This window comes from Danio rerio, chromosome 17 (genome assembly GCF_052040795.2).
Source record: "Danio rerio strain M-AB ecotype USA chromosome 17, GRCz13ab, whole genome shotgun sequence".
In the NCBI taxonomy this organism is placed as follows: Eukaryota; Metazoa; Chordata; class Actinopteri; order Cypriniformes; family Danionidae; genus Danio; species Danio rerio.
In genome coordinates, this window is record NC_141037.1 from 57,030,991 (window position 1) to 57,057,257 (window position 26,267).

Sequence of the window (26,267 nt, forward strand, 5' to 3'; positions counted from 1 at the left end):
TTTTGATAATAATCCAGCACAGTAGAAGCAACACACACTCTAGAAATGTAGAAAATCGTGCTAGAAACTAGGGATGCACCAAATTTTAGGCAACCTAAATTAATATTTTCAACCAAAAGAGATAATATGAACCAAAGAAAAAAGAACTACACTGCGTAATTCATGCTAAGCGTGCAGTTTTTACTCTTCCTCCAGCTGTCGTTAATGTGCAGTGTAAAGTGGCTTACACACCGGATGCAGAAAACACTGCGCTATGAAACCCATTCATTTCAATGGCTTACACTACAGTGGTCCCTTGCTATAACGCGGTTTAGATATTTTTTTTGTACAATTTGACATGCTTTTTTTTCGACAGTGCATTGTGTTCTGCGTCCTGATTGGCTGTAGACCACCGTCAATCAATCTTCTTCAAGCTTTATGTGGATATAGTCCTCATGTCTTCGAAGTATTAGCTGAGTGCGTTTTAGTTTAGATTTCAGTGCGTTTGTTGACTACAGAGGGTCCATAACACTGAAGCTGCAGAAACTGCTGTAAAAACATCCATCTGGACCCCAGAAAAACGACAATCTGTCAACTAAAGCCTGGTTTATACTTCTGCGTCAAGTGACCGGCGTAACTCACGGCGCAGGCAACGCGCGTGGCTATGCATTTATACTTCTGCTGCTGTCTCTGTCTGTCTGCATTAACAGTTACGAAACGCTAGTTGGCAGTGAGGTGTAAATGTTCCTCTGTGTCGAGTTTCTTCGATGCTTTCTTGGTTTTCCTGAACACTTCCAGGATGTACAAGTGGCTCAAACTCGCTCATATTGAGGCAGGAACTGGCGGATGTGCAACAACTTTAACTATGAGGTAAACACACAACAAAACTTTCCATCCGGAGCTCCTTCACGGGACTCTTGTAAACAATCGCTCGCGCCATTCGCGCGGCTCTCGGTCCCGCCCAGACTCGTCAGCGCTACCAAGCCGACCAATCACAGAGCTTACACTACGCGTCGTTGCGACGTGTAGTTACATTTTTTGAGAGGTGCACGTCAGTGACGGCCACGGCGAAGGGCTATGCGTCAGCGCCCTAGCATACGCCGGTGTTTGACGCAGAAGTATAAATCAGCCTTAATGATTGGCTCTTTTACTAAAAAAGGGGGCTTCAATCTTGTGGATTCTATAGTCTTTGGTTTTAGTTAATGATACTATGCCTGACTTTCCAGCCATTTGCAAGTCTGTTCTGTGCATGTATGTGTTGTGTTTGTAGAGACAGATGAAGCGATCTTTACCCTCCCACTCATTTTTGATGTGGTCTCGGATGTTGAGGTTAATGGTGACGTCAGCGCGGACTCGAGCCGGCCAGTTCTCTCCAATGTTCGGCTTCGCCACCTCCACTATAGAGAAGGAGACGATGGTCTGTGCCATTCTGGCCCATCCACCAAACACCACGCCACCATACTCCGACTGCCTGCGCAAGCAAACCCTCCATGTTAACAACATAATATCATGAAACAACCTTCTTCTATTCAGATTTGCGCCTATTACGCAAAAATCACTTTTATAAGGGGTTTAAACACTGTGTGTAAATATAGGCAGCTGTGTGTAAATATAGGCAGCTTCTAACGGTAAACATTTATTAATTGTATTATGCAGAAACACTTTGATTGACATTCTCCCTTTGTACGTGTCATCAGAGGGGAAAAGCTCCGCCCATTAGTGACCATCTCTCCCTTATTAGCATAGGAACCAATTCTTGTTTTTGAATCTGCCACTATGCTGACACACAGGCATTTGTAGCTCCGCCCTCTTCTGTAAAGAGCATAATCTCATTTTTAAAGTGACAGTCACCAAAACAGCACCATTAGTATGAAAGCCTGAAAGAGTCAGTTTCAGAGAGTTAGAAAACATTATCTGTGTGGTATTTTAGCTGAAACTTAGCTGAAACACACACACACTCAGAGACTAATCACATATTGTGCAAAAAAAAAAAAAAAAAAGAGCATAAAATGTTCTCTTTAAGGACTAAGAATGGTGAACAAACCATGGCTTCATCCGTAAAACAACATCCTCGATATCCTGGCGGATTTCATAGGTGGATTCCAGTCGAAACAGGTTGAAGTTTCTCAAAAGGTAGTCGTGCAAGGTCAGAAACTGCAGATTCAGCTTCGGGAGAGCCAAACAACCTTTAGGTGCACACACAACAACAAAACAGAGGTTTCACTCATTCTTTATATTCTTTTTCTTACACAAAAACAGTGTCAAATCCAGTGATGCGCCAAAAATATTTTTACATCTGCGGATTAAGACTGGAATGTCTTTAAAGTTCACGCAATAGGTGATATCCCACAACTTGTCTCAATATAGTGTGCATTCTTTGAGTTTTAAACCTACGAATCAATGCACTTGTGTTGAAAAGAGCTGATCAAGTTCCAAATTGGTTTGTTTTTGCGGGTTTACAGGTTAATTATACAGGTTAGGGAAGTCTTAACAGGCCCGTTTGGGTTCATTCATTCATATTCATTTGGCTTAGTCCCTTATTCATCAGGGGTTGCCAAAGCAGAATGAACCACCAACTATTACACCATATGTTTTATGCAGTGGATGCCCTTAGAGCCACAACCCAGTACTGGGAAACACCCAAACACTATGGTTGATTAGATTTTTTTAACCTAATTCCCCTATAGTGCATGTGTTTGGACTGTGGGGAAACCGGAGCACCCAAAGGAAACCCACGCGAACACAGGGAGAACATGCAAACTCCACACAGAAACCCCGACTGACCCAGCTAGGACTCGAACCACCAACCTTCTTGCTGTGAGGCCACAGTGCTAACCACTGAGCTACCATCATCAGTATTATCTCTTTAAATAGAACAATGGCACAGTAGACGTAACAATAAACCACATTTAAAGTCAGTAAAATGGCTGAAAACATCTTGAATAAAGTCTTGTTAAGCACACTGTTATTTCATGTGGTTTAAATTTGGCTCCCCTGGCCTCTGAGCTGGTCTAAAGTCTCATTTGTTCTTTTTGCTCACAAATTTCTTTCCTATACACTAAGGCCCATTCCCAATTCTACCCCTTAGCTCTTCCCTTTACCCCTACCCCTCGTTTTGTATGTTCCTGTGAACGGGTAGGGCTGTCCCAATTCTCTTTAGCTTAAAGAGCTAAAGGAAAGGGGTAACTAGCCCTCGAAAATGAGATTTTTCAGGACCAAACTCGAAACCAAGGGGTAAGAAAATTTCCCAGAACACACCAGCCACAACGGCAGAATAGCTGGTATGAGTATGAGCTGTTTACAGTGTCTGCTATAATGTTAATGTTGTTTTCGTGTGTTTACATAGATGAATATGGCCACTGTGTAAATGCACAGTAGTTATGATCTTATTGCCACATTATAAATAATATATGCCTTTAGTGATTCCCTGAAGATAAATACCAAATAATAACTCAACTGGAATAACTACAGCAGTCGCCATCGTCAATCTCATATGAAACAAGAGATCGCGATGACATAAGATGACGTGTGTAGGCAGGGGCGGCTGCAGGATTTTATTCCAAGGTACGCACAAATCCAGCCCCGCCCCGCCCCCTTTCGCCAATCATGTCAAGAAACACTGATGCTTGCCGTCAAAGGCTGCATTATTCAAGGTAATTCGTTATGACATAACTTCTTTCCTTTTTAATTTTAATATTTCGCTGAAATCTAAATGTAATAAAAGCACATCAGCACCAAGGAAAAGTCAGACGCTTAAGACGTAATCTTTAAAATTATGACATATTAAAAAATGTGCAAATATATGACAGAAAATTGTGATGAAATACAATTAGTGAAGCATTAATTAAATCCTTACTTTCCACTGACCGACAATCATCCACCCGCACAGTTGAGTAGTGGACGGGCTCAAACAAAAATAAAATTTGTAGCCTATATTTTTCTTAGAAAAAATGCCTTTTTAAAACCAATTTCGTATATTGTTTGTCTCTTTGTTCAAATATTTTACTTGGCCAGTTATCTTCTAGATAAAATAGAAGAACCAATAACATTTGAACCACGAACAGAACTGTCAAATAAAATAATAATCTAGGCTAAATTAAATTAAAGTGAAATGTTCAGTTTCAGAGAAGCCTAAATTAAACAGTTTTTCCATGTTCCGCCGGTCAATTACAATTAAATTTAGTCAAATAATGTGAACGAGCAGAACAGATGTTTACAAATTTGCATATTTGCAACAGCACTGAACATTTACCTCGGTGGAACAAGCTCGGTTGGAATTGTAAGACACTTCAGAAACTTGTGAGAATGAAGATGTATGCTTATTAAAGCTAGTCTATCAGATAAAATAGGTTACGATTATCATGCCATCGATTCGGTTCAATTCGATATTTCGGTGCATCACGGTGCATTGACGGTGCTTTCCATACACAGTTTTATATTTTCTTCACAGCAGCATTTCTTGTATTAAAATGTATGAATATATTTATATTTATGTATTATTTGTAATACAATTTTGTTGTTTAATACAAACAGTCAGAAATATAAACTGTAACTTTAAACAAAACGAGCATTAAGCAAATAATATAAACAAATATAAACATCCAGCTCAATTTCTGATCCTTGTCTAGTTTTCTTACACCTCTTTGATTGGTCACACCCTCAACAAAAACGGTTGCGATTGGCTCTTGCGCGCTGCGCTCTTCATATAAGTGACACTGATAAGCGGCAGGCGGCAGCGGCGATCTCACAGCTGATGTATGATTGACACGGTGGAGAAAACTCTGCAGACACACGCTCGTTTCTGTATCCAAACGTAATGCTGTAAAATAGCCGAGAGGAGAAGAAAAGCCACCCCAGCAGGTCAAATGGGCCACTGTGTGTGTGTGTGAGAGAAAGAGAGAGAGACAGAGCGAAAGCGAGAGCGAGAAAGAGAGAAATGGAGTAGGCTACTTTCATTCTCTCGACCTCAGTAAAATAGGGGCTATTGTTGTATATTAGGGGTGTCACGATTTCGATTTTTAATCGAAATCGATCGAAATGTATGCTCAATTTCGATTATCGAATCAAAAAATAGAACCGTCGATGCTGCCACGCCCCCATGTCACGTCAGCTTTGCTTGCCAAGTGGGAAAAAAACAGGCTTGTTGAAGTGCTTGTTAAACTGCAGAAGCAGGAGACCCGTCGACAGAACTTAAACCCTCTCCTCTTTCAATGAAGTCGCCGGTGTGGAAGCATTTTGGATTTCCAGTGAGTTATGTTGACCTTCGTGTTGTCGACAAAAAAACACAGTTTTGCAAGCTCTGCTATGTACGTATTACGTACGGTTCGTCCGATAGACAACACCGGCATCGCGATCCTCCGCCCGCCCCCATTGCAAAGCCGCTTGCGAAAAGTTCACACTCAAGCCCTGTTCACACTGTCTTTGTTTTTAAATGGCATTTTAGAACGACAACGATTTGACATCCACAGTGGCGTGTAGCATTTCTGAGCAGCCCTCCTTCCTCTCTACCTCTGAAAATGCACATCACGTGACCACAGAGACGCACACACAGCCATGCGCTCGAGACAGCGGGTCCAGGCAGTCAGAGGACTGCTTCAATCTTTCACTCACTTGTACTTAGTCATTTTAGCGAACACCTCAGATACTGTTGGCTGGTTCCTGTTGGTTGTGCGTCTTTTTTACCGACGCCATTATAACGACACAGATCACTGCCTATTCCCAAGTCCCGCAGAAAAAAGTGATTGACAGGTGGTAATTATGTGTGTATCTTGCCTTTATTCATTTACTGTATGATTTGTTTATGGGTAAAACAAAGACCATGCAGGTCAGGTAGTTTAAACGGTAGGCTACAAATAATTAATTCATCATTAATAAATTAATTGTTCATAATCGCAAATCGAATCGTGCTTTCAGAATCGAAAATGTAATCGAATCGAGGATTTAGAGGATCGTGACACCCTTATTGTATATGTCAGTGAAAGCAAACACACACAGTGAAATTGTGCACAGTTTATGAGTTTTAAGTAGTTAAAGCGCTGTAAACACTCACGATCGCCTCCCTCGCGACAGAGCGCATATGAGGTAAATGACGTCAGTAATAACCGGTTATGATTATTACTGAACCGATACCGAATTGTCCGCGTCTGCATCGCGATGCACCGAAGAAACGATTAATTTTGACACCCCTAGTTTACTTATTTTAACCTTGTTTTAAAACAATACCTATATCTGAATGGTGATTATTAGGTGCGGAAAATCCACCAGTAAAACTAAAGCCAATAGATTTCATTACCCATCTCCCACCATGCAAGTACATACACACTTTAAAACACACACCTTTATTTGTTGTCATTCGTTCTTGCTTTGTCAATATATCGTAACGTATGCTGTTTAAAAATCAATTTAAATTATATAATAAAAAAAAGCGGCATTAATTCACACCCTCTCATGGTAGGTTCGCACTGTGTGTAGGTGTTGTAGTGCTGTCCCATTTCTTAGAGTAAATTTCCCCCTTCACACTTGGTTTTAAGGGTCATGGGGAAGGGGTAGGGGTACAAATATAGAATTGGGATTGGGCCTAACTCCATTAATTCAAAGATATTACGGTATAGTGGTGCATGTGCATACTGACCTTCTCCTGAGTAGTACTCGGTGGGAACGATGTTCTCATCCCAAATGATCTTTTCGGTGGGATACAGAGGCATCTGGTTGAGCTGCTCGATCTGTGAGATTCGTCTCTCGTGATGGGACACCTGAACAGAAGAGAGGACGCTTTGATGAGGCTTCACTCCTCCATTAAAGCACCAAATCATGTGCCTGCTGGACAAATCCTGCTGGGTGAACCTGTGCTATTATCAAACCCAGCAGATGGCCAAATGTAGGCTACATACATCACAGTGCAAGAGCTTAATGACATCCCACCACCAGTTTAGAGATGCATACAGTTCAATCCAGACTAGATCTTCTAAAACAGCTAAAAATAAATAATAATAAATGATCTGCACATAATCTGATCGAAATTTTGAATACTACAGTATGTTCGAGCTACGTTTTGTCTGACTTTACCATGTGTGTGTAACAAACAAACAATGTTCTTTTGAAACTGAATCTATTTAAATATATATAAATATGGCACCAGCATCCAATAAAATGTGTTTTTATATTTTATTAATTCGGTCTTTTGATTTTGCCATACCATTGTATAAACTTCTAAAGATCTAAATTTAGTGGGAAAAAACCAGATGAGACCAGGACTAAGAACTCCCTTGCAGACCTCTAGTTCATACCATACTTTTATCAGTTGTATTTATCTTGTAATTGCCTAAAACTGAAAACACTATGTTTTTATGGATTAAAAGACTTGCCACAGCCATGTCACCCTGCAGCCCAAGACTGGTTACTCACTGAAGCTAAGCAGGGCTGAGGTTACTGTTGGAAGTGGTGTTAGTGAGGCCAGCAGGGGGCGCTCAACCTGCGGTCTGCATGAGTCTGTGACGAGCTGAAAGCGGTCACTTAATGTCCACAAGGGGGCGATGTATTTTAAAAAACGCCTCTCTATCGTGGGAAATGGATAAAAGAAGGAAGTGTTCGCCAGGAAGTGAACATACGGAGCTTCGGCTAGGAGCTCAGGCAATGATGGCTCGGGCTGAAATGAATCGTCTGGCTGAGAGACAATGTGTTTGTTTGGTTAACTCCGGTAATCTTCAGACTGGTGAGCTGATCTAACTTTAATTTGTGACTAAAACAGACGGCAGAAGCAGTACGTCTACGGCACTACGGCAACTCAACTATTTCTCTCAATGTATGGTTTATGAGGGAATGAGTAAAAGCCTGCTCTTGAGTGAAACATCGAACTGTTTGAACGAACTGTGAGCATCCGAGTTATGAGAACCGAATGAATCATTGAATTGTTTGAACGAACTGTGAGCATCTGAGTTAATGAAACCGAGTGAATCATTGAATTGTTTGATGAACTGTGAGCATCTCAGTTAGAACTGAATGAATCATTGAACTGTTTAAACAACTGAGCATCTTGATTACTATAACTGAATGAATCATTGAACTGTTTAAACAACTGAGCATCTTGATTACTATAACTGAATGAATCATTGAATTGTTTAAACCAAGTGAATTATTGAATTGTTTGACCTGAGTGAATCATTGAAATGTTGAATCGACTGAATCATTGAACTGTTTGAATTGTTTATATTGAATTTCTGTATAACAGTAATGAATGTAAGGTTCTAACAAATTGATGTGAATCCGTGGTTTAATCTTGTGCATGGATCAAGTTAATTCCAAGTTGACAGAGGTACCTCTTTATTTGGTTTATAATTATTATTATTTTGTTTTGTGCATTTGATTTGGTGAATTATTCAAATGCTTGTTGGAATGGGTTTGAAAATTTTTCTGTTGTAAAACATGTATAGAGTGTTTTTTTGAGGTGGTAAGGAGACCTAATTGAATTGAATAGTAGAATGCAATTTAAACTGGTTTAGTCTGATTTATTTTGTCTTTAGCTCTATAAGGGGTTACTAGGGTTATTGCACTGCTAGTGTATCCCATGTAGCATTGACTTTATAAATATTATTTTTTATTTTTTACTTATAAATATATAAGTTGGCACCCCTACTCAGTCAGATCGCTACAAGTCCTAATGCCCCAGTATAGTGAAGGGACTGTCGGTGGGCGCCATCTTTCGGATAAGACGTTAAACCAAGGTCCTGACTCTCTGTGGTCATTAAAAATCTCATGGCACTTCTTGTAAAGAGTAGGGGTGTAACCCCGGTGTCCTGGCCAAAGTCTCTCTATTACGATCATGGCCTCCCAATCATCCCCTTCCACTGAATTGGCTCTATCACGGTCTCTCCACTCCACCAATAGCTGGTGTGTGGTGAGCGCACTGGCGTCGTTGTTCTGTGGCAGCCGTCGCATCATCCAAGTGGATGCTGCACTCTGGTGGTGGTGTGGAGAGACCCCCCTCCTCTCAATATGTTACCATATTATTGAACTGAGGCGTAGATGTTTGCTGAAAACAAAATTTGATTTAAGCAGATTTGCGTCAGAGTTCTATAAGTTAAATAAAGTTTTATGAGACTATGAACTCTTTACACTTGCAGATCTTATTCACCTTATTCTCAGCTGTCGAGTGGGCGCTGTCATTTGAATCTTTTTGTCTTGCGACTTCCGGTCACATTCACTTTCATTCATTTTTTGACGTTAAAAACTGCTCGTTACGCTGCTTGATGTTGCAATTTAATATTTTCTTATTATATTATGCTACTTGGTCTGTGTAGTCATGCAAACATTTGTTTGTTGAGCAAGTAGTTTGGCCATTTTCTGCCGTTTATTATTCCTAGTCATTTCTCCCATAGGCGACTGAATCGAAAGTTCTAAGACAATCGCGAAAACTGGCGCACTTCCGCATTTTAGAATAAGGTCAATACATGCATTTATTACACACTAAAGGAAAACATTAAACAAAAATGATCGCCTATTTAACACAGCCTTCTCATTTAACATAAATCAGTGGAAATCCAACAATCTCAAAGCCTGTCTTTATTAAAAATCTAAAGTAGCATGCAGAAAACTGCAGAGAACTGGATTTGCTCAAAGTTTTGCTTTTGAATTTGTCTTGTGCTTCCAATCATTATAATCCATTGCATTGGGGTTGGTTCAAAGCTCAAACTAGCATACTCTGCGGAGCAAACACTCGACTATTTGAATAAGAAAAGGAGTCTGCGGCTCACACGGGACGCAGCTTTTGAGAAATCAAGTGAATGAATGGGCAGCTTATCCTGTCTGAAGCTTAATTAAGTGTTTTATCTGGTTGGGGACCCGCTCTGGCCGAGACGCATGCGTTTGAGCTGCTGGAACGACCCCTGACACTGGAGCAGTCACCACATTACAGAGGAAACGCTGCACTTCTTGATGAGATTTGGAGAGAGTTAATTAAAAGACACCGGAGCAGGACCACCGATGGGCCTGGACACATCTAAAACGGCTGAAAACACAGTGTATGAGTGGGGGAAAAAAGTGCCCACAGCCTCAAACACTAATAACTCGCAAACGGAGGACACCGTAAGAAGAACCTAATCTATAATCAGAGTTATAATTAACAGCTCCAGCCATTTAATGCAAAACCTTTTCAGCGTGTTTGTCCCACGACACAAACCATAGCGAGGTCAACCGAAATAAACTATTTGAGAATAGTATTACTAATAGTAATGATGATAAATAATTATAATAATAAAAAAAATGATAATCAATCAAAAAAAAAAATCAACATTATAAAAAGAATAATAAATTATCAATCAATTATAAGTCAATGTTATATAAAAATAATAGTAATATTATATCATAATAATAATAATTATAAAAGAATAAATAATGAAAATCAAAACAACATTATATAATAATAATAATAATAAATGATCAATTAATAATAAATCAATAACATACTAATAATAGTAATACAATTTAAAGAATATTTTATTAAATCAATCCATTAAATCAATGTTAACAATATTGATAATAATGAAAATTATTCATAATTCAATCCATCATACATCAGTAACATAATAATATATTATTAATAATAATAATACTAATAATAAATAATTAATCAATCAAATCAGTGTCATATAATAATAGTAATGAAGTTACATAATAAAATTTATAATTATAATATTATATTAATAATAATAATAATAATAATAATACAATTTTAATAACAAAATACATTATAAATCATTTTATCAAATCAATGTTATATAATAATAATATTAATAAATTATGTATCATCAATCATAATCAATGTTATATAATATAGTAATAATAATGAAATTTAAATTATATTTTTAAGAAATCAATCCATCAAATCAACGTTATTTAATTATAATAATTATAAATTATCAATCAATCATACGTCAATGTTATATAATAACAGTAATAATGTTATATATTAATAATAATAATAATAAAATATTAAAATATCAATAAAAATATATTATAAATCCATCAATCAAATCAACGTTATATAATAATAATAATAATCATAATAATAAAATAATAATTTTAATAATAATAATAATGAATAAATTAATCATAAATCAATGTTACACAATAATTTAATATTAATTGCTTTATGTTACAAAATTAATAATAATTAAATTAAAATAATTAGCAATCAATCAATCATAAATTGATGCTAAGGTAATCTTAACAACAACAATATTGATAATAAAAATATTAACAATAATATTAATAATGATCACTAAATCGAGTATAAATAGATGGTATATAATAATAACAATAATAATGATAATAATAATAATAATAATAAAAACAATGTTCATGATAAAAAAAATAAAAATCATGATAATAATAAATTATAAGCCAATCAATCATAAATAGATGGTATATAATAATAAAATAATACAAAATTCAAACAATCATAAATATACTATATAATAATAATAATAACCAATTTTCTATGTTTATAACCAATTCAATTCAACCACAAACCAATAATATTGGTGATTTATGATTAGTAAATAGAAATATTAAGCAAAATAAGAAAAATAAAACTAGCAACATGTTATCATTTTACTAAAATGACAATAATCACATCTTAATATCTTCCTTTTCAAATAATAAACCATGATTTTTTTTTTATTTTGAAGTTGAGACTACATGAACTGCACCTGTACTCTACACGGTACTTCAAATGACTCTTTAAAACGAATCCTGTGCAAACTGAGTTACACTAAGTCGGTCATAATGTGTATCATTTTAATGCTAAATCTAAAATAAATAAATGAAAAGTGAACACTAACTTTTATAGTATAGGATGTGATTAATAATTGCCCAGCACTACTATTTTGATCTACTTCTAATGCATGACTTGTATTTTTTCAGTGAGCTTGTAGCAGAGTGTTCTGATGCTTTAGTAATGCACCAAAATGAAGCATTTAGCAGGCCAATTGAAATACTTGCTGAAAAAGTATTGTACAGACCAGCAGCTCCAGCAGGAATTCTTTATGGTAGGTGGTTTCCTCTCCATCAGGAAGCTCAGGCAGGAGACACAGGTATGCTGACACTCGGTGGAGGGTACTGGGACTACAGGCAGAGACACCACAAGCACTTTATTAACCCCGGAGAACGGCTTACATTTATATGCAATGTTAACAAATGAGATGAGTTGTTTATTTATTGCTAAATGAGTGTTGTGCTAATTAAATTGATGCGCAAATCTGAAACATTGCACAAAAGATTTGCAAATAATGTACCAAATCCATCCGATGAGTCAAAGAGAACAAAACGTAACTTTCTGATAAACTGGCGTCAACTATTAGATGCTAAAAAATGCAGTCTTCACAGTAGGAGAAGCCATTAGGGGTCTTTTTTAGTTTTAAAATATACGAGTTGTGCCTCAGAAGACAAAGACGAAACGCAATGAAGGCAATGCGGTGACTTTCGGAGATGAGACACACTCTTTGGGAGCACACACAGATGATCAAGACAGTTCTGGAGGTTATAGAGTAGGGGTGTCAAAATTAATTGTTTCTTTGGTGCACCGCGATGCAGACGCGGACAATTCGGTATCGGTTCAGTAATAATCATAACCGGTTATTGTGTACTGACATCATTTATCTCCTATGCGCTCTGTCGTGAGGGAGGTGAGCGCGAGTATTTACAACACTCAGCCAACTCAGGGCCGGTCCGTGGCATAGGGCACCATAGGCAAATGCTAAGGGCGCTGTATATCCAGGGGGGTGCCAGAAATGAGCGCGGTTCAGTTGGTTTTGTTTCTGATATTCCTGACACACATTCAGTTACAGACGGCAATAACTCAAAAAACGCTTACCCTAAAAAGCTCTAAAGTGTGTTTCCAACAAAAAGACAAAGCTGGTTATGTTTCACAGCTGTCTTTCTTTTTTTTCGCTCCACACTACGAGCACTGCTCCGTTTAAGCCCTCGCAATATGTGTTTAGCCGGGAGAGCTCGCGCTGAGAGGAGCTCTCAGCAAGGGACCGTCGGAAAAGTGCTTATTTTTTTCGTTTTTTTTTTTTCCGTTTTTCTGCTCCGCTCTTCGCGAGCTCTCCCTGTTGCGAGGGCTTAAGTGCGTGTGTGTGCGTTTGTTTCTTTGGTGCTGTCTAGTTTTGTGTTTGAATGAGAGACAGTGTGGTACTGTGTGTCTGTGTGTTTATACAGACAGCTTGTTATAGCCTCTCCTCTAAAATATAACACTGTATATGGAAAGCATCGTCAATGCACCGTGATGCACCGAAATATCGAATTGAACCGAATCGAAGGCATGATAATCGTAACCGAACCGAACCGTGACACCAGTATAGGTTCACACCTCTATTATAGAATATAATAATACTGAAGAAATGAGCAAAACAACATTTCAGATGTTTTACAATGTGCTTGGAACACTGGTTTGTCCATTAACGTGTCCCATCGTGCACCTTATTATCATCACATGACCTCTTACAACTAAATCAAATCACTTTTTTAATGTTTAAAATATAGCTTAAAGGGGCTAATAATTTTGTGCCTGAAATGGTGTTTAAAAAACAAACAAAAAAAAACTGCATTTATTCTAGCCGAAATAAAATTAATAAGACTTTTTCCAGAAGGAAAAATATTATCAGACATACTGTGGAAATTTCCTTGCTCTGTTAAACATCATTTGGGAAATATTTAAAAAAGAAAAAACAATTCAGAGGCGGGCGAATAATTCTGACTTCCACTGTACTACTGATATGACAAAAAATTCAATACATATATATTTACGCGCACTTATACAAGTAAATAAATAGAGTGAATGATGAGTTGCAGAAAAAGCAGCGGATTTCTGTGCCTGAAGGTCACCGTGTCTCTATAAAGAGGTGCTGCTTCATCACACTGAAGTGCTCACAGTGAGAAACACAGGCTCCTGGCGTCTCTTACCTGAGATGACCGAAGTGTTTGTTGAGGGACTCTCGCGTGTCCACAGCCGCCACATTAGACAGGGCGAAATCATTGAGCTCAGGGAAATGAGCAAACGCTGCTCTCTGAAAAACAAACCAATGGCAGGCCTTCAGTTTTCAGAAGAGAGAGATTTCAGAATAAATCCAATGAACCAAACAGATACTCAGAGACTGACACACTGCCAAAGCTCATACAACACTTTATCTGGCATCGCGTCCGCCTGGTTTATCTTTTGTGCATAGGCTATTATTAATAAAACCAAAACAAATCATTTAAATTTAGTGGCTGTTTACATTTTGTGTCCAAAACCGTGAGCAAATTGTTAGTCGCACTGTTTCCTTCATCAATACATACAAATCATGAACAGGGTTTTCATGAGCTAATGTTTCATGCAATGTCTACACCTGTATTCACCTGCAGAGAGGTGATTCTGTCATAGTGCAGCGTGGTCATCTCTTTCTGTGTCAGAGCATTTCCAGTCTGATCACTGATCTCAAAGCCGGTGTAGAACTTCAGCATGTCCAGCAGCTAACACAGCAAACACAAATGATCACATTAAAGCATAATAAACCTTTGAAAAATGGCAACAATTTATTGTATTCTTTAATCATTTAAAAACCTTAGATGTGGATTGAGTGAAGGTACATGTGTATGTATGTATTTGGTTTGTTATTGTAATTTTTTTTTCTGTATTTGTATTTTATTTTATTTATTATTATTTTGTTAATTTTATTTATTTATTTATTTATTTATTTATTTATTTATTTATTCAATTGTAGATGTTTATTGTTTTATTTGGGGATTGTTTTGTGGATCGTTATAAAATGTAAAATGCTATTTGCAAGAATATAAATTCCATGACAAAAAAAAAAAGCATAATAAACTATATATTAAAGGACAATCTTAAAGGGACACTCTCATTTTACAAGTCTCAGAGAGTTAAACGGTTGACTTAATCCATTCAGCCAATTTCTAGTTTTGCCATGGTCACTTTTAGCTCAGATTAGCATAATGAATTGAATTTGACCATTAGTACTAAAGTACATATTGTGATTATTAAATAAATACAAGTAATTGCAATGCAACATGTAACAGAATCATTTTATTCAACAGTACAGTTAAATATTTAAGGCAATATTGATTACTTTATGTTTTTAAACAGGGAAATCAAACTTATATTTAATACATTGCTGGACTTCACTCCGAAACATACATGATGTGGTGTTTATTAAATGTGTGATTTGAGGACTAAAATCAAGGTTTTTGTTTTCCTGCAGTGGTTCAGTGCTGTACCTGGCAGAACAGGTGACCCTCTTTCTCTCTGCCAGTGAGGTGAGACAGCTGGCATTTGACCATCAGATGAGCATCGTCCAGCACAGTGTTGAACCAACGGCGGGTCGGGAGCAGAGCCTTTGCAAAGATGGACATGGTTAATTACATAACAATTGCACAAAAGCACACACATCAGTCTCGAACGAGCGCTCAGAAGAAGAGCTTAAAGAGCAAAAAAAGCTAAAGCAAAAAGCAACACTAATGTTGCAAAAAAATATCAAAATTGATTAAAAAGCTTCACGCAGCAGGTGATGTTGAGCACACCGACTCATTCACTTTATATTTCACAGTATGGTGGAAAATGTCAAGCCTGTTAGTCAACTCAGTCCCCAAAAACCCTGTTACTGTTATCACCAACCCTACTACCGACAACACTATTAATGTTACCAACAACCCTGTTATCAACAACTGTTACTGTCAACTCTGTTATCAATAAATCTGTTACCATTAACCATTACTGTTACCATCAACCGTTACTGTTATTGAAAACCGTTATCGACAACCCTGTTACTGTCACAATCAACCCTGTTACTGTTATAGAGAACCCTGTTACTATTACAGTCGACCCTGTTACTGACAAGCCTGTTACGCTGCTACCGACAACCATTATTGTTAGCGTCAACCCTGTTACTGTTTCCACAACCTTGTTAATGTAACTGACAACCATGTTCCTGTTACCATCAATCCTGTTACTCTGTTACAGTCAACACTGTTAGCGTCAACCCTGTTACTCTGTTAGAGTCAACACTGTTAGCGTCAACCCTGTTACTCTGTTCCTAATAACTCTGTTAAGCTGATACCAAAAACCTTGTTACACTGATAATGACAACCCTGTTACTCTGTTACCGACAACCAGTTACAGTCAATCCTGTTAATGTTACCATTAACCGTTACTCTGTTATCGACAACCCAGTTACCAACAACCCTTTTACCGTTTCCACAACCCTGTTTTTTACTGACAAAACTGTTCCTGTTACAGTCAACCCTGTTAATGTTACCATTAACTTTGTTACTCTGTTATCGACAACCCAGTTTCCGACAACCGTTACTGTTACCGCCAACCCTCTTACTGTTACAGTCAACCATGTTACTGACAACCCTGTTACTATGATAAAAAACCCTGTTACTATGATAATTACAACCTTGTTACTGTTACCGACAATTCTATTACAGACAACCCTGTTACAGTCAGCTCTGTTACTGTCAACCATGTTACTGTCACCATCAACCCTGTTATTGTTAATTACAACTGTTACTGTTACAGCCCAACCTGTTACCGACAACCCTGTTACTGACAATCTTGTTACTAATATGTCGACAACCCTTCTACTGTCACGATCAACCCTGTTATTTTGTTATCGACAATCGTTACTGTAACCACCAAACTTGTTACTGATACAATCAATCGTGTTACTGACAACCCTGTTAGTCTGATATCGACCACCCTGTTACTGTTACCGAAAACCCTGTTACTGTTACTGTTACTGCCAACCCTGTTACGACAACCCTCTTACAGTTACAGTCAACCATGTTACTGACATACCTGTTACTCTGTTCCTGACAAACCCCGTTACTATGATAAAACAACCTTGTTATAATGATAATTACAACCCTGTTACTCTGTTACTGTCAATCCTGTTACTCTGTTACTGACAATCCTATTACAGACAACCCTGTTACATTCAACTCTGTTACTGTCAACCAAGTTACTGTTACCGACAACCCTGTTACTGACAATCTTGTTACTAATATATCGACAACCCTTCTACTGTCACAATCAACCCTGTTATTTTGTTATTGACAACTGTTACTGTAACCACCAAACCTGTTACTGTTACAATCAACCGTGTTACTGACAACCCTGTTACTCTGATATCGACAGCCCTGTTACTGTTACCGACAATCCTGTTACCGACAACCTTGTTACTATTACCATCAACCATGTTACTCTGTTCTCGTCAACCCTCTTACTTTTTCCGACAACCCTGTTAAAGTCAGCTCTGTAACCATCGACCCCTGTTACTGTCAACCATGTTACCCTGTTACACTTATACCAACAACCCTTTTATTGCTAGTCAACCATGTTACTCTGTTATCGACATCCCAGTTACTGTCAACCCTGTTACAGTTACCAACAACCCTGTTTCTGTCAACCATGTTACCTGGTACTGTTACCGTTAACCCTGTTGCTCTGCTGCTTTTACCCATTACTGTCAACACTGGTATACTTTAAAATGTAAAAAAAATAATAATAATTAAACAACAATTATTAGCAGATTAAATTTCCCCCGTCACATAAACATTTAGCATTTTTTTATATTGATAGTGCATTAAACTAACTGTAAGCTATACATTTGTTGGCTGAATCTTTTATTAAATACTAGTTGCCATACACCTCATTTTCATTTGCTAATGTTAACTAATTGTGATATCTCGGTTAATTTCTCATTTACTTTTTAAAACATAAAATCCTACATGGTATTTGGTTTAAGGCTTATATCTTCAAGCACAAAGTGGTGTAAAATGTCAGCTTTGTTATGCTTGCACAATTATTTAAACCACAATTAGTAACAGAATCAAATAGTCGGTCACATTTAAGCATTTTGTATTATTGTACATTAATAACGTACCCATTTTACAGTAAGCTATAAATATGTTGTCTGTCATTCCAAATGAATGGAAAATGCTGGAGATGTACCAGAAGTTCACATAAAAAACAGTATTGTTTCAGCTCGTGAAGCAGAGGCAGAACAGCTGGTGCGAAACATACCTCCAGGTCAATCATGAACTCAATGAATCGCTCGCAGTAGTGAATCTTCTCCATGGAGACGCCGCCTAGAGCAACACAAGCCACAAAACACACATTACAGCACTGACAACACGCCTCATTTCACACACACAGGCAGGGCATTCTGGGGCGGATGGAGGATCTGGCTATAAAGAGTGACAGTATTATGATCGTCTCATAAACTGGCCACTTGAGCGTCACGCCGTCCCGGGCCTGAACAGGTGCATGATGGGAAGAGGGCACATGGCCTGTGTTAGCAGAGCAGCGAGAGACGCTGCAGGCGAACAGCAGCTGCTCTGAAGCTGGGTCACGTCACAGGATGAAGGAAACACACAGAGAAGCGCAAATGAAGTCACAGCCTTAGGGGATGACAGGAACACTGAGGCATTATGGGTAACAGAAATCAAGCCCAGTTTTAACAAGTAGCATTTTATAAGCACTGACAAACGAGGATTTTTGGGTGCTTTTGTCTAGCAAACGTCTTTCGGTCGGCCTGTGGTTCATGTATCTTTTGGTTGAAATCGGTACTGCTTTAAATGAAGCAGCCCTTAGAATAGCTTTGATTTTGTTAGTAATATTTCAAGACGAAAGCATTCTGGACTGAAGCAACTCGCTTCATAGTGTAGTGACGAAAAAATAAAACAGATTCTGCCATTTTCTAAATGTTTTGCTATTCTCTCTTGAATAGATTCTGAGATTAGTTTTTAACAGCAGATGATTCTGTATGGTTTACAAACAGCCACAGTCTGCTTGCATCTAATTCCCTACCAATACCACTTGAATCTAAAATGATCATAAATAAATTAGAAGATGTACATGACTGAAGGAGTATATGATCAAACTCTAGGCTAGAGAGCCATCAGAGCGCCATGTAGATATGAACTAGCCTAGAGCGTCATCTGCTGTTAAACAGTAGCCTAGAGCGCCATCTGCTGTTGAACACTAGCCTAGAGCGCTGTTTGCTGTAAAAAACTAGCCTAGAGTGTCATCTGCTGTTAAACACTAGCCTAAAGCATCACATTTGCAATTAAAAACTAGCCTAGAGTGCCATCTGCTGTTAAACACTAGCCTAGAGGGCCATCTACTGTTAAACAATCACCTGGAGCACCTTCTGCTGTTAAACACTAGCCTAGAGCGCCGTTTGCTGTTAAAAACTAGCCTAGAGCACCATCTACTGTTGAACACTAGCCTAGAGCGCTGTTGGCTGTTAAAAACTAGCCTAGAGCGTCATCTGCTGTTAAACACTAGCCTAGAGTGCCACCTACTGTTAAACAATCGCCTAGAGCACCTTCTGCTGTTTAACACTAGCCTAGAGCGCCGTTTGCTGTTAAAAACTAGCCTAGAGCACCATCTACTGTTGAACACTAGCCTAGAGCGCTGTTGGCTGTTAAAAACTAGCCTAGAGCGTCATCTGCTGTTAAACACTAGCCTAGAGTGCCACCTACTGTTAAACAATCGCCTATAGCACCTTCTGCTGTTAAACACTAGCCTAGAGCGCCGTTTGCTGTTAAAAACTAGCCTAGAGCACCATCTACTGTTGAACACTAGCCTAGAGCGCTGTTGGCTGTTAAAAACTAGCCTAGAGCGTCATCTGCTGTTAAACACTAGCCTAAAGCATCACATTTGCAATTAAAGACTAGCCTAGAGTGCCATCTGCTGTTAAACACTAGCCTAGAGCACCTTCTGCTGTTAAACACTAGCCTAGAGCGCCGTTTGCTGTTAAAAACTAGCCTAGAGCACCATCTACTGTTAAAAACTAGCCTAGAGCAGTCTGCTGTTAAAAACTAGCCTAGAGCGCCATCTGCTGTTAAACACTAGCCTAGAGTGCCGTTTGCTGTTAAAACTAGCCTAGAGCACCACCTGCTGTTAAAACAAGCATAGAGCACCGTCTGCTGTTAAAAACTAGCCTAGAGCACCGTCTGCTGTTAAAAACTAGCCTAGAGCGCCGTCTCCTGTTAAAAACAGCCTGATACTGAAGGAACGCGTTTACCTGATGCAGAGATGGAATCGAGAACTGCCAGGAACTTTTTTATGAGGGAGGCGAGGAAGGTGCGCTCTTTCTTTGCTCTGTGAAGAACACAGTTCGTGAGACACACAGCACAAGGTGTTGATGCCTGTTATGTTTATGAGCTGTGAGAGGCTTCATCTTACTGCTCCTGATCCTGCGTGTTCATCTTCTCATAGTTCTTTTTAATGAGGTTCCAGAACTTCTGCAGTTTAGGGACTGTCTTCAGTTCCTGCTGAAGCCTCGTCTGGAAAATGACAAAATCTGGAGTCACTTTCAAACATTTTTTTTCAGTATTCCCTATAATATTTTTTTCTTCTGGAGAAAGTCTTGTTTTTATTTCGGCTAGAATAAAAGCAGTTTTAATTTTTTAAAAATCCCCTTTAAGCTATTATATTTAATATAAAAATTTAAAAAATTTATAAAAATAAAAAAATAAACAGGGGGGCTAATAATTTTGACTTAAACTGTGTGTGTATGTATATATATATATATATATATATATATATATATATATATATATATATATATATATATATATATATATATATATATATATATATAAATACATACATACACACAGTTTAAGTCAAAATTATTAGCCCCCCTGTTTATTTTTTTAGTTCTGACACTATATATATATATATATATATATATATATATATATATATATATATATATATATATATATATATATATATATATATATAAAAATATATATATAAATATATATATATATATAAATATAAATATATATATAAATATATATATATATATATATATATAAAAGAATATATATATATATATATATATATATATGTATATATATATATATATATATATATATATATATATATATATATATATATATATATATAAATATAAATATAAATATTATATTTTATATAGCACTTAATTCATATAACTCAATTAAATTATTAATAATAACTGAATTAATTAACTGAAATATGCATTAACTGCACAAAGATCATTTAAATCACAAACGTTAAGCGAAATTGATATTCAACTAACTACCAAAGTTTTTGACAAACTTGAAAGACTGAATAAAATATATATAAACTTTTAATAGGTCATTATTAATATTACAATTCTAAGCAATATGTAAAAATTTATTGTCTAAATCAGAAAACATTTTTCCTATTAAGCTAAAAAACTATTTTGAAAAAAAATAGTATTAAAGAGCCCCTATTACACATTAAAAAGGGTCATATTTTGGTTTTGGGGTCTCCAACAACAGGCTGACCTGCATGCAAGGTCAAAAAACACTTTCATTGTCTTACAATATGCATTTATTTTGACCTAATTATCCCAGCGACTTCTTTATGATTAGTTTAGCGATTCAATGCTAATCTGCGCCGATTAGACCGATGACAGCCTGTTGTGATTGGTCGACAGCGTTCAGCGTGAGAGAGTGAAATGCCCAGCACGGCTTATCAACAATATTGAAGTAGTCACATTGCATAGTGTATATGTGTGAGCATACCTGCCAACACTCCTGTTTCTCCTGGGAGTCTACTGTATGTCAGACCCATCTCCCGCATTTCAGACCCATCTCCCGCCACCCTCCCGTTTTGTTATTTATCCCGGAAAATTCCCGTAATTTCAACCACCTTACACGACTTGATTCAACTGGAGTCTGCTACAGTGTTTGTCTTCTTTTCCTGCTACTTTTTTTGTGGGCGGGGCAAGGGGTTAAATTTTCCTGGGTTTGGTCATGCAACAATTGGGCGGGGCTAAAGTATTGATGTCATGCTGAAACGGCTAAAGACTCCTTAATAAGACGATTCATTTGAAGTACTAGGAGTCGACTCTTTTATAGATGAATCAATAGTTTTAAACACTGCACTTTCAGATTTAAGCCTTACCTGGATATTTCACTTCCCTTGGAGCTGTTATGGAAATGTTCAGATATACATATGGAAATGTGTGTGTGAGACGCATGAATATTCACCGGCAGCAGACACATCCACATGGGCAGAGACACCAGCTTCTGCACCTGCTCACGAATCAAATCCACTTCCTGCAATGAAGAACACAACCCACAAACAGCCAGTTAGACACAAGAAACAGACCAAAACCTGACATCACAGCACACTTGAAAACACAACATCTGTCTCTGCACACTCCCACATTAGTCTACTAGCCACAGCTGTATAAAGTCTCCTGACTGGAGCATGTCCAATACTACAGATGAGCGTTCTTCATCCACACACACACACACACACACACACACACACACACACACACACACACGAGCGGAAACGCACATGATTAGCACACAAACACTAGACAATGAGAGCTCATCAACAATGCTAATGGTCCATCTGCTTGAGTGTGGGAGACACCGTGCCTTAAATTAGCAGACTGACAAAAATAGATGGAAACAGCCTCGCATTGAAGCCTTCATTGAACCCTGTGCTGTTGTATTTCTGAAGCCTTCAGCACAGTGAGCTGAAACAATATAATAGAGTCTATTTTCGATGTGCAACAGCACCACCAAGTGCTGATGTGCAGAAAATAAACACAGGTAATGAAGGAAATTATGTAGAAAGGGTGATTAAAAGGTAATTATTATGCACATGTAAGACAAAAATAGATATATTATGCTGGTGGAAAGTCTCTTTACATCACGACTGCACTCAATTTAAGTGTCTAAACATTATATTTAGATGTATTTACATCACCTGCTGAAGCTGTCAAAGTTGGACCAAACAAACAATCAATTCAGTCAATATTTGTATTTGTAACCCCTGGACATTTTTTGTTTTTGCTCTGACAGAATACGTCATCAGCACCTTATCACTTTGCAGACTTATAATTACATCATTACTGAAACATTAAGTAAAACTAGATATTTAAGTTTGAAGGCAAACTTTATGGTGGTTTATTAGCATGTTTTAAGCATTAGTTAGCATATTTCTAGTATGAATTAGCATGCTAACATCTGTCTAGTATACATTAACATGATTCTAGTATGCATTAGCATGATTTCAGTATGAACTGACATGTTTTTAGCATCTTTTTAGTATGAATTAGCATGTTGCTAGCATGTTTCCAGCATGCATTAACATAATTATAGTATTAAATTAACATGTTGGTATCTCTCTAGTATAAATTAGCATGTTGCTAGCATGTTTCTAGTATGCATTAACATAAATCTAGTATGAACTTACATGTTGCTAGCATGTGTTTAGTATGCATTAACATAATTCGAGAATGAATTAACATGTTAACACTTCTAGTATGAATTAGCATGTTGCTAGCATGTTTCCAGCATGCATTAACATAATTATAGTATTAAATTAACATGTTGGTATCTCTCTAGTATAAATTAGCATGTTGCTAGCATGTTTCTAGTATGCATTAACATAAATCTAGTATGAATTTACATGTTGCTAGCATGTGTTTAGTATGCATTAACATAATTTGAGAATGAATTAACATGTTAACACGTCTAGTATGAATTAGCATGTTGCTAGCATGTTTCTAGTATGCATTAACAGTTCTAGAATGAATTAGCATGTTGCTAGCATATTTCTAGTACGTATTAATGTAATATTATTAACGTATTATTAAATTAAAATGTTGTTAAAATTTCTAGTATGAATTAGCATGTTGCTAGCATATTTCTTGTATGCATTAACATAATTCTAGTATGAATTAACATGTTGTTAGCATCTTTCTAGTATGAACTAGCATGGTTTGGCAAGTAGTTTACATGATTCCAGCGTTAATTAGCTTGTTGTTAGCATGAATTAGCCTGTACAATTAAGCTTGTGCACTGACCAGGCTGTTGAAGCAGTGGTCCAGGAAGAGCAGAAGCACCGTTTGCTCCTTCAGCGAGAGGCCGAACTGTTCGCCGGACAAACACAACTCCATCACCCGCTGGAAGAAGTGAGGGAAGTGTGTGGGAGCTTTCTTAAACACCTGAAGAGACAAAAACACACCGTTTCACCGCACACACACAGTGACTTGCCTGATTACTCTAACTTGCTGAGTTAACCTAATTAAAGCTTTAAATTGAACTATGCTGAATACTAGTATATTGTAATATAACTATTACTTACTGTCATTATGGCAAAGACTAAATCGGGTTTTAAAAATGTTAAAAAATGTTTAACATTATAGAGCATACACACACCGGCCACTTTATTAGGTACACCTGTCCAACTGTTTGTTAACACACATTTCTAATCAGCCAATCACATGGCAGCAACTCAACGCATTTAGACATGGTCAAGACGATCTGCTGCGGTTTAAACTGAGCATCAAAATAGGGAAGACAGGGGATTTAAGGGACTTTGAACGTGGCATGGTTGTTGGTGCAAGACGGGCTGGTCTGAGTATTTCAGAAACTGCTGATCTACTGGGATTTTCACGCACAACCATCTTTAGAGTTTACAGAGAATGGTCTGCAAAAGAGGAAATATCCAGTGAGCGGCAGTTCTGTGGGTGTAAATGCCTTGTTGATGCCAGATGTCAGAGGAGAATGGCCAGACTGGTTCCAGCTGATAGAAAGACAACAGTAGCTCAAATAAGCACTCGCTACAACCGAGCTCTGCAGAAGAGCATCTCTGAACACACAACACGTCCAACCTTGAGGCGGATGGGCTACAGCAGCAGAAGAGCACACCGGGTGCCGCTCCTGTCAGCTAAGAACAGGAAACTGAGGCTACAATTCACACAGGCTCACCAAAACTGGACAATAGAAGATTGGAGAAACGCTGCCTGCTCTGATGAGTCTCCATTTCTGCTGACACATTCGGATGGTTGGGTCAGAATTTGGTGTCCACATCATGAAAGCATGGATCCATCCTGCCTTGTATCAGCGGTTCAGGCTGGTGGTGGTGGTTTAATGTTGTGGCGGAGATTTTCTTGACACACTTTGGGTCCATTAGTACCAATTGAGCATCATGTCAACACCACAGCCTACCTGAGTATTGCTGCTGACCATGTCCATCCCTTTATGAGCACAGAGTCTCCATCTTCTGATGGCTACTTCCAGCAGGATAACACACCATGTCATAAAGCATGAATCACCTCAGACTGGTTTCTTAAACATGACAATGAGTTCACTGTACCTCAAATGGCCTCCACAGTGCCCAGATCTCAATCCAATAGAGCACCTTTGGGATGTGGTGGAACGGGAGATTGGCATCATGGATGTGCAGCCGACAAATCTGCAGCAACTGAGTGATGCTATCATGTCAACATGGAGCAAAATCTGAGGAATACTTCCAGAACCCTGTTTAATATTTGCCATGAAGGATTAAGGCAGTTCTGAAGCCAAAATGGGGTCCAACCTGGTACTAGTAAGGTGTACCTAATAAAGTGACCGGTGAGTGTATTTATGTGCACGTGTGTGCAATTGGTTTTCAGTTGCAGAAAATGAAGTGCATCACTAGTGAAGCTCATTGTTCATACTCAAAAATGCCATTTCTATCATTGTCTTCAATGTGCTTCATGTCAAATCTATCTAGTCATTAACTTCTCCACACAAACCTCCCAAGCGGGGACGTTTTCCCGAAACTTCTCATTGACGATGCAGCAGATGGACATCATGTAGCTGTTAGTGGAGGCTTCAGGCGTGTAGTTCGGCCACAGGAAGTTCTCCAGATATTGACTGCGAAATATACAACAAGAACATCAACAGACAACACACACACACACACTAAATGTATGTCAAAACATGTGTGTACATCACTAACCTGAACTCCAGAAGCATAATTTTTCTGATGGAAAATCTGAAGAGAAGCAAAGTCAAAGTCAAACAAATCGGTCGAAAATGTTCATTTGAAACTGCGCATTTAACAACTTCCACAATTCTGAGTACACTGGGATTCACACAGTTGATTTGTGCTGGGACGGCATAAAGGAATTAAGTTAACTTATTAAATTTGACATTCATTTATGTTGATTGAACATAAAACAATTGAGTTTTCACAAAAACACCCCTAAAGAATTGTGTTGTTTCAGCTCATTTTGAACAACCTTTTTTGAGAGCACAAACACAAGACAGGTGGACTTAACACAACAATAACAACAAAAGTAGCACAACAAACAATAAATACACTAGCTACGAACTTTTACAAGAAGCCAGCATGATTGGTCTTACTTTGATTTGAGGATCTCATTCTGGTAAACCTCTTCAATGATCTGAAA

The 26,267-nt window shown here is 37.8% G+C and overlaps 1 protein-coding gene across 2 annotated transcripts in view; it reads right to left on the bottom strand.

The window, feature by feature from the left end:
• aqr (aquarius intron-binding spliceosomal factor) overlaps positions 1-26,267 on the bottom strand; it is a 90,646-nt gene that overhangs the window by 61,085 nt on the left and 3,294 nt on the right. For both annotated transcript variants that reach the window (NM_200464.3, NM_001446347.1), the window contains 15 exon segments: positions 1,272-1,450; positions 2,024-2,165; positions 6,611-6,731; positions 11,997-12,099; positions 13,939-14,042; positions 14,374-14,487; positions 15,253-15,369; positions 18,062-18,126; positions 20,070-20,146; positions 20,231-20,331; positions 22,057-22,125; positions 23,892-24,032; positions 25,608-25,728; positions 25,814-25,849; positions 26,221-26,261. In NM_200464.3, the coding sequence (NP_956758.3) occupies positions 1,272-1,450; positions 2,024-2,165; positions 6,611-6,731; positions 11,997-12,099; positions 13,939-14,042; positions 14,374-14,487; positions 15,253-15,369; positions 18,062-18,126; positions 20,070-20,146; positions 20,231-20,331; positions 22,057-22,125; positions 23,892-24,032; positions 25,608-25,728; positions 25,814-25,849; positions 26,221-26,261 (1,531 nt within the window).